Source organism: Mesoplodon bidens (assembly GCF_964165515.1).
Source record: "Mesoplodon bidens genome assembly, chromosome: 1".
NCBI classification, from domain to species: domain Eukaryota; kingdom Metazoa; phylum Chordata; class Mammalia; order Artiodactyla; family Ziphiidae; genus Mesoplodon; species Mesoplodon bidens.
Window position 1 is genome coordinate 38218307 of NC_138176.1, and position 12383 is coordinate 38230689.

Genomic DNA, 12383 nt, shown 5'->3' on the forward strand with positions numbered 1-12383 from the left:
TTCATCCTGGTTCCCATTCAACTCACTTATGTAACCTACTCAGCTCCTGTGCCATATCATTGACTTTTGACAAATGAAACGTGTGCAGAGTGATGCACCGCTCACAGACCTAACTCCTAAAACATCCATGTGATTATCCATACTCTCTGTCCTCTTCCAGCTGCTGGCTGGATATCCATACTCAGAGCACCTTTGCGAGTCATGCACTGAAGATGGTAGAGCCTCTGTTAGCCTCATCTCTGACTGCACGGTGCAGAGTTCCCTCTCTCCACACTCGCCCTCACCCCTACTCTGGACTATGGAGTGAGAAATGAATTTGATTGCATTTGCTGTCTTAAGGTACTGAGATTGAGATTTGGAAGTTCTTTTTATGCAACTAGCAATAATGCTATAACAAAAGCCACAAATGGGACCTTGAAGTGGGGTACTTCTAAAAAAAAAACCCAAAACCTAAAATAAGTGGCACTGGCTTAGCGTGCCAGTTGTGGGAAGAAAGGAAACTGATCCCAGAGGCAGAAAAGGTGGCAATCCATGCTGTGCATGGCAAAACACTTGGCAAAACTTCTCGCTTGAGAGGCAGGCCATATGCTTACAGACTGCTGGCTCCAAGAGAAGCAGTTGGAAGGAATCAAACTGTTAGTGCATTTTGGCCACAAGCGACTGGCAAGTTTTGGCAGTTTGCAGCAAGAAATGGAAGAAAATAGGAAAATTACATAAATTGGGGGCCTTGAAGTAGACTGATTCTAGACCCCAAATAGTAGAAAATAAGAGTGATAAAACTGTGAGCAACACAGGACTGCTCAGTCACCACCACCTCTTGGCACAAGCCACGTCACACGTGGCTTTCCCTTTCAACCTGATAGCGTCAAGGTGGCTGCCAGTAAGAAGAGGGAGGCATGAGGATAAGGGAACAAAGACAGAAAGGATATTGAGAACTATGTCTAGGAAAGTGTTTGGGCTGTAGTTTGTGGCATAGAAACTGTCTAGAAGGAAATCAATGGGAAGCCTGTTAGGTTTCTGAGGAAATAGTATTTCCAAAGAAAACAGAAGCCTGGGACAAAGACTAGTCAAGGCAGGAAACAACAACCAGCTTTGGACTCCCAGGTTTCCATGAGAAGGAAGCAGACTCCAAAATCTGCATAGTCCCAGAAATAATTTACCCCCTATCACCCACTTCAGATATCACCACAGAGGATAATGAACAATGAAGAGAATTCCTGAAGAGTGGAACCAGGGGTCACAGAAAAGTATGGACAAAACAATGCCTCTCATAGAGGAGAAACAGAGTCCAGTCAAAGACATTTCCCAATGCTTCCTGGTCAGGGAGATGTCACAGTGCCTGACCTACCGCTTTGGACCACTATCGGCTTTCTGTCTTTCATTTCTTCCCTTTGCATATGGGACACTGAAGTTCCTTGTCTCTGCTTACCAGTGTATATTTGGGGATGAGAAAGGAGCAGGGGGCAGATGACTCCTCTTTTTAGTTTATAAATTACTCAACCAAAAAGAACCACGTGTGAACCAGATAGAGCTGACTGAGCATCACCCAGGGCTTTGAGCTGGATTCAGTGACTTCGGATAATGTTCTAGCGAGTGGGGTGGAGAGGAGTTTATTCTATAAGTGAGAGGAAGGATGAAATGGAAAGTTATTGACCAGAAGGGAAAATAGTGGCGGAGACGGACCATATGTTTTCCAAGGTCATTTCTTGTTCGTCCTAGGCATTAATTTAAACTATATTTCTCAGGCTCTCCTGCAATTGGGGTGGGTGTGCGGAGGGGCACGTGACTGAGTTCTAGCCAGTGAGATGTGGACAAAGTTGATGCATGCTGTTTCCAGTCTTGGTTCCTAAAACACCTCCACAGTCCTCTCTGCTGTCACTCCTCTGCTAGCTGATGTCAACATCTAGGGCAACACCAGTTTCCTAATTAACTGCACAGAGCAGACACCCCCAGCTGACAACATTGAACTCTTTGTGAACAACAAATACACTTTTATCATATTAAGTCGCTGAGATTTTGGATTTATTTATTACAGAACCTAGTATTAAGCATGCTGACTAATAAAATTTCCACTGTACTAATTTAACATGCTAAATGTTATTATGACCAATGGGCAGCTTAAGGTTTATTCGGAGATTCCAGACCTTTTAAATACATTATTTCAGCTGTTGGATGACTGCAGACTAGCTGATCTGATAAATAATTTTAATTTTCTGGGGGTTGCATTGATGACACAAATATACCCATCCATAATGGAATAATGAATGTCATATCTAAACATGCCTGAAGGGTGGACCCGAAATGGATGCCAAGGGAAGTGGATAAAACTATTTTCAGGGGCTTCCCTGGTGGCGCAGTGGTTGAGAGTCCACCTGCCAATGCAGGGGACACGGGTTCGTGCCCCAAGCCGAGATGATCCCACATGCCGTGGAGCGGCTGGGCCTGTGAGCCATGGCCACTGAGCCTGTGCGTCCGGAGCCTGTGCTCCGCAATGGGAGATGCCACAACAGTGAGAGGCCCGTGTACCGCAAAAAAAAACCCAAAACTATTTTCAGGTATGGTCCTATGCCCAATCCTAAGTCAATATCACAGATGGTCTGTTGTAAAACATCCCTCAAAAGAGATGGTTGGTACAGGAAAGAAGAGGCAGAGAAGCTAATCAGAGGACAGTGAGGCAGCACAGACTTTAGCAACAGCAAGAAGCCACCACCATCCTGAGGCTGGCGAGACGCAGGGAGAAGGTGGTATCATCAGATCACCCAGCAGAAGACAAAGTCAAGGCAGGCATGTACCATACTTGCTGGGGACCTCAGAAGAGGAGCAGCAGCTTCGGGGAGATGCCTCCCAAGGCAGCAAGGGAAGGAGAAGACAACTCTGCCATTCTCACCAGCGCCTCCCATTGACTAAGCCAGCTGGAAGACAGCTGACCCTGGATCCTGAGAGAGCCGGCCTTCAGGAACCAGCAGCAGGGTAGAGGTACGGCAGGCAAAGGATCTGAGCACATAAGCATAGGACCCACGGAATCTGGTAAGAGCAGGAAGAGATACAGAACATTCGATTCTCAATAAAATCAAAGCTCAAGTGTTAGAGCAACTTAAAAGAGTGTTGCAATCAAAGGTGGGATATTTTTAAATTTCTTGCTTTTCAGAGGTCCTGTTCTAGTTGTGATTTGAGTCATCACTTTTTTTCATTTTTTATTTTAGGTCATGGAAGACCCAGCATGTGGGGGAACTTCTTTATTCTGTGTCCAAATATGAAATCTGTACAGATGTAGCTTCTTTCTCCCTCAATTTTTATAAGCAAATTTGATTAAGCATTTGAAAACTGCAGAGGTAAAAAAAGGTGGAAGAAATTCTGCCTCTGCCAATTGGCAGCTCTGTGATATTGGACAATCCACACAACCAAACTATGCAGGTGTAAATTCCTCATATCTAAAATGGACACAGTAATATCTTCTTACTTATCTCACCGGCTTATTGAAATGATCATAGTTTTTGTTTGCTTTATTGAGAAAATGTATGTGAAGATATTGGTATACAGAAAAGCATTATATATTGTTGAAACATTATATATATTAATACGCCTCCAAATCTGTCCCCCTACCATTCCATCCTTTATTTAGGAGGTTGGCTTTACTGAGATATAATTTGAATACAAATACCTCTAAGTGTACAATTTAATGGGTTTTGACCAATATATACAGTTATGTAACCACTACCACAATCATGATATAGAATATATCCATTGCCCCCCAAAATTATCCCTCATCCCCCTGTGCATTTTTATACTTTGAAACTCAATATGAGGGAATTCCCTGGCGGTCCAGTGGTTAGGACTCCACGCTTTCACTGCCAAGGGCCAAGTTTGAATTCCTGGTTGGGGAACTAAGATTCTGCAAGCCGCAAGCCCAGCCAAAAAAAAAGTTAATAGGTACCCACACAAAAACTTGTGCATAAATGTTCATAGCAGCATTATTTGTAATAGCTCAAAAGTGGCTATTAAAAAAATAAAAGTACTATTATACTATTCTATAATATGAATATAGAATATACAACATGAATATACATTTTTGAAGCCAACCACCACATAAGTCTGACTACCCTGAGACTGCCATGTTGTGAGGAAGCCCAAGCCAGCCCAGCAGACTTATCATGTGGAAAGAGAATGATGACCAGCCAGCCCAGGCTGCTCCATCCACCCCAACCTAGGTGCCAGATGTGGAAGTGAGGAAGTCATCCTGGACATTTCAGCTCCAGCAGACACGATGGGGAGAAAAACTGAGGAACTAAACTGCAATCAGAATTAAGGTCTCAGATATATGGCCCCAGTTGAATCATCCCAACCATCTAGTCATCATGAAACAGACAAGCTATTTTCCCTGAGCCCTGTCCTAATTCCAGATCCACAAAAATCAGGAGCATAATACATGCTATTTAATGCCACTAAACAAACGAAACCTTTTTTTATCCACCATGGAATTTGAAAAAGCTATTTGAATGAGTAACACTGGCTGAAAATAAGTGCCATCCCTACCCTAGCTGCTGAATTGGCTCCTATGTAAAAAAACAGTAACTCATTATGGCATTGACTTTGATTCAAAGTCATATGTGTGACCTCTGCAGAGCAGCAACAGGGACGGCATCTGAAAACTTACCCTGGCAGAATTTTCTTCAACTGCTTTAGCTCAGAGGACCAGGAGTGATCTGTGAAAGCTGGTGTTCCTCCAACCTCCAGAGGGTGCTCCAGACACTCTGCAGCTAGATATGACAATGCTACCTCAGCTTACCTGGTTTGGTAGGGGAGGCTCTGGCTTTTATGGATACCCAGTCTGGGTTCAAATGCCACTCCACTTCCTAAACCAGTGTATGATCCTGGACAACTTAATGAATTCGGGGACACTGAATTTTCTCTTTGAAATGAGGGTAATAACACCTAACTTTGTAGGTATGTTGTTAGGGTTAAATGAGCCTTACTTAACTGGCATTTAAGAATAATGATAGCTAATATTTACCGAGCATCTCACAAATAACTTTAAATCCCTCATCACCATCCTCAAGAGGTCTCTCAACACTGCCTGGCAATTTCAGAAACACTGCCTGGCAATTTCAGAAGTAAGCTGAATTTGCACTATTTTTATACCCTTCCTCTCTCTTCACACCTTCCCCAGACCGTGTTTCCCTCACTTCAAGCTGATGACTTCACATCATATTTCACCGATAAAAGAGAAGGAAATTATGTCATCTTTTAGTCACCAAATCTAGACTTCTCCCTGCATCTGCATCTACTTTTCCATTGCTCTTTCAACCATGGAGGAAGTGCCCCTCCTCCCATTAAAGACCAGTCCTTCATTTGTGTTCTAAATCCCATCACCTTTTACTCTCACCAATGGATCATTCTATCAATATTCAGATAGGCTCCACTATCTCTTTGTCTTTGAAAACTTTACCTTGACACCTAAAGTGCCTCCAGTTACTGCCTTGTTTCTCTGCTCCCTTTATGGCAGATTCTCAAGAAAGTTTCTATACACACCATCTCTCCTTCGCCACCTATTTACTCCTCAGCTCACTCAGATTTGGATTCCAGCTCCACCACTCTTCTGAGATTGTTCTTGTCAGTGTCACCAATGACCTTCTTATTATCAACAGCAGTGTCTCCTTTATTATTTTCTTCTTATTTCACTTCTCAGCAGCATGAGGCCCACTTGGACTATGAAATATTCCTTGCTCTTAATTTCTGGGATACCTTATGGTCAACCAAACCAGATTATCACCTGGTTTTCCTTCTGCTTTATGAGAGCCTCCATCCTCAGTCTTTTTTCCTTTCTCAGCTCCGTGTGTCAGTGTTAGTATTTCTTAAGATTCGATCCTGGGTCCTGTTTTCTTCTGTACCTACACTGTTTCCCTAGGTGATCTCATCCATCACAAGCTTTAAATGCAATATTATGCTGATGGCTTCCAAATGTATACTATAGTTCAGGCTTCTCTTGTCCACCTCCATATTCACATCCCTACTGCCTAATTGACATACCTACTAGGATATCCAACTGGCATACAAGGTTTACCTCTTCCAATTCTACTTTATTGCTAAAACCAGAAAACTAGGAGCCACGCTTGACTTTTCACCTTCCCTAATTTTATAAATTTATTTAATAATTTCTGTTGATTTTACTTCCAAAATAGGTCTCAAAACTGCCCACTTCTATCCATCTCTACTGCCAGACTCCCATCATCTTCCATCTGGATGGCTGCCTCCAGGCTTTCCCACGTGCCCCTGCCCTTATCCTTTCTCTATGTAGCAGCCAGAGTTATCTTTCTAAACATAAATAAATCAGCTATTGTCACGTGTCTGCTTCAAAACTGTCACGGGTTTCCCATTATGCTTAGAATAATCCAGAGTGCTTACCAGAGACTACCGTGCCTCCAGCCTTCAAGCCCATGTCTACACCTTCAACCTCATCGTACCCTACTCTTCTCCCTCAGCATGCTGTAGTCACACAGGCCTTCTGTGAGTTCCAAATTCTTAACTATCCCAGGGTCTTCTGACTGTGATGCCCTCTGCTTTGCTCTTCACCTAGATTGCCGCTTCTCATATTTTGGACCTTAACAGTATGATCTAAGAATGGTCTTGCCCGCAAATCCAAGAGGGGTTTAAACACGGGGAGGTTTGTTTATCTCTTATAACAAAATTTCCAGAAGTAGGCATTCTAGGGCCGGCACAACAGCTCCATGAGCTTATAGGGACTCAGCCTCTTTCTATCTTTCAGCTCTACCATCCTTCATATATTGTCCTTCTCATGTCTGACCTCATACTTGCTGCCTCATGGTCACAGATGGCTGGTACACCGTAAGGCCTTAACTCTATCTTCAAGGCAAAATAAGAGGAGAGTAAAGGAGCCAAGCCCACTTTTAATCTAACTTTTTATTATGCAGGATTCCAAACATAACAAAGAGAATGATATGAAGACACTCCCCATCCATGGATCCATTATGCAACTACAATAATTATCAATCTGTGGCCAGTCATATTTCATCTATACCCTCTGCACACACTCTCCCTCTCTCCTTATTATTTTGAAGCAAATCCCAGACACTGTATCATTTTCCCCAAATATTTCACTATGTATCTCTAAAAGATAAAACTCTTCCTTTTTAAACAAAACCACAATACCATTATCACACAAAAATTAGAAGTTCATTAATATCAAATATCCAGTGTTCAAATTTCCAAGTGTCCCATAAAAGTCATATTTTTTATAGTTTAAAGTATCCAAATAAGACTACTACTTGCAAATTATACATCCTTGAAGTCCCTTTTGATCTGTAGGATCCCCTTTCTTTCGTTTTCTCTCAATTTATTTTTTGAAGAAACCAGGTCATTTGCCTTGTAGAGTTTCCTACAATCTGGATTTTCCTAATTGCATCCGGATGGTGTCCTCTGTCTTCTATATCTTATAAGTTCACAGTTGGAACTACAGGTTTGATTAGATCCAGGTTTGTTTTTTGTTATGTTCTGCTATCTGAAAGCATCTAATGTCTGATTGTTTCTCCTTGTGATAATATCAGCTTTTGATGATTACTGCCTAGGTCCATTAATTATGTTATAAAATGGTTATGTTTTAATTATATCATTCCTTCTTCATTTATTAGCTGGACTACTTCTATAAAGAGAAACTTCCTGCCTTTATTATTAGGTTACTCAATGCGTACAGAAAATAAAGGAAAGATAAAATGCTTGATTCTTTTCCTTAGTTTACCAGTTTTCAAAATAATGACTTGATTCACTAGTGTCCTCCAATGATAACCAGTCAGCCTTTTTTAAAAAGTTGTCTTTATGAACTTTTGGATTTAAACATATTTGATGAGTTTCAATACATTGCAGTTATTATCCTTATTAATGCTCAAATTGTCTCATCTTTGCCCTTTGGGAGTGTCCTCAAATTGATTCACCAGTTCCTTTGCTATGAAAAAAAACCAAATCTTTCCTGAAACATCGTTTGGCTCATTTCCACTTCTGTCCCGCTGGCCAGAGTTCTGTCACATGGCTACGCTGAACTGAAAGGTAGTGGTAGTTTGGATCATTCACCATCTCTTGAAAGAGGTTTCCTCTCATGCCTCATCTAAAGAATGCACCCTCTATTATTCTGTAAGGCTCTATCTTGTTTACTTCCTTTATACTACTAACTGTAAACTGTAGTTATTTTATTTGTTCACCTGTTAAATGGGTCTGATTGCCTTACTGGTTGTAAGCTTCATGATATTTTCCCTAGCACAATACCTGTAGGTGCTCACAGAAGATACTCTATAAGTATTTGTTGAATAAATAAGTAAATGAGGTAGATACCACTGTTATCCCCATTGTATACATTGCTGCCAATACGGTAGCTAGTGGCCACATGTTACTATTTAAATTTAAATAATACAGCTACTATGGAAAACAATATGGAGGTTCTCCAAAAACTTAAAAAACAGAACTACCATATGATCCAAAAATCCCGCTTCTGGGATTATATATAGAGGAATTGATCTCAGGGTCTTGAAGAGATATCTGCACCCCCATGTCTATTACAACATTCTTCACCGTAGCCAAGACATTGAAGCAACCTAGATGTCCATCAGTGGATGAATGGATAAAAAAAAGATGTGGTATGTACATGTAATGGAATATTATTCAGCTTTTATAATAGAGGAAATCCTGACATTTGCAACATTTGGATGAACCTAGAGGACATTATGCAAAGTGAAATAAACCAGACACAGAAGGACAAATACTACATGATACCACTTATATGAGGAATCTAAAATACTCAAACTCATAGAAGCAGAGAGTAGAACCATGATTGCCAGGGGCTGGAGGGAGAGGAAAATGGGGAGGTATTAGTCAAAGGGTACAAAGTTTCAGTTATGCAAGCTGAGTCTTTGAGATCTACTGTACAACATAATGCCTATACTTAATAACAGCATGTACTTACAAATTTGCTAATATGGTAGATCTCATGTTAAGTGTTCTTATCATCATCATCATAATAATGTAATAGTAGGGAAAGAGGGCAAAAGGAAACTTTTGGAAGTGATGGATAAGTTTATGCCAAAAATTGTGGTGAAAAATTGTGGTGATGGTTTCACAGGTATATACTTAACTCTAAACTCATCAAGTGGTATACATTAAATATGTACAGGTTTTTTTGTTTGTTTGTTTGTTTTGTTTGTTTTTTTGCGGTACGCGGGCCTCTCACTGTTGTGGCCTCTCCCGTTGCGGAGCACAGGCTCCGGACGCGCAGGCTCAGCGGCCATGGCTCACGGGCCCAGCCGCTCCGCAGCACGTGGGATCCTCCCGGATCGGGGCACGAACCCGTGTCCCCTGCATCGGCAGGCGGACTCTCAACCACTGCGCCACCAGGGAAGCCCTACAGTTTTTTTATATGTCAGTCATAGCTTAATAAAGTGGTTTTAAAAATAAGCTAATTTTTAAAAATCACAAATTAATTAAATACAATTTAAAATCCAGTTCTTTTGTCACATTAGCCACGTATCAAGTACTCAGAAACCACTCATGGCTAGTGACTGCCACCGCAGTGTAGATACAGGGCATTTACCCCATCACAGAATACTATTGGAAAGTGCTGGATAAAAGAAGAAGCTGGCTAAGAGGAGGAGCTGGGATTCAAACCTATGTCTGAATGACTTCAGGGATAGAACTGTTTTATTTTTTTTAATTAATTTTTATCAGAGTATAGTTGCTTTACAATGTTGTGTTAGTTTCTACTATATAGCAAAATGAATCAGCTATACGTATACTTATATCCCCTTTTTTTGGATTTCCTTCCCATTTAGGTCACCACAGTGCATTAAGTAGAGTTCCCTGTGCTGTACAGTAGGTTCTCATTAGTTATCTATTTTATACATAGTATCACTAGCATATATGTGTTAATCCCAATCTCCCAGTTCCTCCAACGCCCCACAGATAGAACTCTTAACAACATGTAGTATGTAATATCATTGTTGTTATTACTTGCTTAGTCCTTTCAATTTCAGTCCCTCTGAAAGAATTTACAGGGAACTTCAAGCCTGGCTACCTCATAGGGTAACCAACTGTCCCAGGGAGTTTCCAGGATGCAGAAAAGTCCCGGGCAAACCAGGCTACCTAATTATCAGAATTCTCTATTGAGTTTTGTGGCAGGCAAATAGATAGGCTCACTCAACTCCATTTCAACCCCTTGTAATATGCCATATTGTGCACTACACATGAGAAAACTGCACACTTCATTTCCCAGACTCCCTTAGAACTTGGGACCTGTACACGGCTTAGCCCAGCCAAGCAGATGCACCTGGGCAGCATCTGGAAAGCCAGGTTGAGGAGGAGGCTGCACTTCTGCTGTTTTGTCTGGTGGGTGGTGCCATGGCAGCAGGGGTCCCAGGGTCTTGTCTTGAACATCATGGATTTGGAGAGACAGAATACAGGACAAGAATTTTCTAGGTTTCCATTCAGCCTGAGACAGTCAGTCCTGGACCTGGCGGTAGGAGCGGTGACTCCCTGATTTCTTGGTTTCCTGTTGTACAAGAAGTAGCAGTTCCCTTACAGAAGTTCCCTTAGGAAGCTGATCCTGTGGTGGGATTCTGGGATTCATTACTGGGAGCCCAGCCTAGAGGCTGTTCCTTCAACCTTTCCAGTGATTTTTATTTACCCAGTTCCCTGCACTAATTCATTTTATGAGGAAATGAGTTAAAGTGGCTTTTATCACTTGCAGCTGAAGAAACTTCAGTATTCATAGGGGACTTTGCCCAGAAAACAGGGAAGCTATAAGACAAATTTGAACGCCCTGAATGCTGGGACCCTAATCGAAGCCTGTCCCTTCCACTGATATCATCCTCAAAGGAATGTGCATACCCCCTCTTCACCAGCATCCCCCCAAATATTGGAACTTTGGTGATGAAGAAATGAATACATATATACACACACACACACACAAGAGATGTAGGTATGGATATAGATATGGATATGGATATGGATATAGATACAGATATAGATACACAATTTTTTTCCCTCTTGCATATGCTGGAATGCTCTTCCAAATCTCTCTACATGATATTTCGCACCTCAATCTCTCAACCTTCAGGAACCAGTATCAGTGTGGTTTCCTCAACTACCCCCATGTAAACTGGTTCCTTTCTTCCAATAATTCTCTTTCACATCATTTTATTTGCTTTTTATGTTACTTAACACAGTCTGTATTTATTTATTTAACTGTTTATTTTCTGAATTCCTCTGCCCCCCTCCCCAGAGGAAGGTGTGCTCCATGATGGACAGGACTTTTTACCTTGCTCATCACTGTAACTGGGAACAGTGGATTACACATGGTAGCATCATTTAAAAATATGAGTTGAATAAGTATATAAAATAGAGAATGGGAATAGCTAGGACATTTTTTTTTAAAGGGAAACAAAGACCCAATGCAGCCAAAAATTAATTAATTTTTTAATTTTTTAAAATGGGACGGACTTCTCTGGTGGTGCAGTGGTTAAGAATCTGCCTGCCGATGCAGGGGATACGGGTTCAAACCCTGGTCCAGGAAGATCCCACATGCTGCGGAGCAACTAAGCCCATGCACCACAACTACTGAGCCCATGTCCCGCAACTACTGAGCCTGCGTGCCTAGAACCTGCACTCCGCAACAAAGAGAAGCCACTGCAATGAGAAGCACGCACACCGCAATGAAGAGTAGCCCCCACTCGCCACAACTAGAGAAAGCCCGCGTGCAGCAAACGAAGACCCGACGCAGCCAGAAATAAATAAATAAATTTAAAAAATAATTTAAAAAATAAAAAGGGAAAATGGCTCTTTTGGAGACAAAAATTTAAGATACTAGACTGCAAAAACATTTCAGTGAGAAATAAAGGGACCCAGTAATTGTTGTGAAGAGCAATGCTGTGTGGGCAGTGGAATACTGTATCAGGTGTTTGCAACCATGGCATAAAGTCTGCAGGTGACTGGAGATACGCCACCTTTTGGGAGGCACTGTGGCTGAGTTATGAAACGTGCAGGTTCTAGGGCCACCCAGACCTGACTTCAAATGTCTGTTATACATTTCCTGCTGTGTGAAAGTGGGCAAGTTAGCCTCTCTAAGCTCTAGTTCTCTCCTTCAAAATATGAGGATAATAACAGTACCCAACTCACGTGACTACTATGCTAATTTTAAAAGATGACACTTAATAGTGTGCTTAGTACAGTGTATGGCATGTAAGAACTCAATAAGTGTTAGATGAGAAGACTACTATGATTCTGCTAAACCCAGCTCCATTCCTAAACTTATGCCCAGTACTTGGGGTCACTCTGATTATAGCTTATCAAATTTCTAGACAGTCACACTCCACCTCCCTTCACCAAAT

The 12383-nt window shown here is 41.5% G+C and overlaps 1 protein-coding gene across 6 annotated transcripts in view; it reads left to right on the forward strand.

Annotated features, from left to right (window-relative positions):
- LOC308626594 (uncharacterized protein) overlaps window positions 1-9438 on the forward strand; it is a 35910-nt gene extending 26472 nt beyond the window's left edge. For 4 of the 6 annotated variants that reach the window (XR_014017278.1, XR_014017279.1, XM_081251844.1 and 1 more), the window contains 2 exons: window positions 161-339; window positions 1180-2077. Coding sequence is in view for 3 of the 6 variants with exons in the window: in XM_081251844.1 (XP_081107970.1) it covers window positions 161-314 (154 nt within the window). In the remaining 3 variants the exon portion in view is untranslated. Of the gene's footprint in view, window positions 1-160; window positions 340-1179; window positions 2078-3203 lie in introns of those variants that run through there. The other 2 variants (XR_014017276.1, XM_081251845.1) reach the window with 1 other exon arrangement.
- The last annotated feature ends 2945 nt before the right edge of the window (window positions 9439-12383 follow it).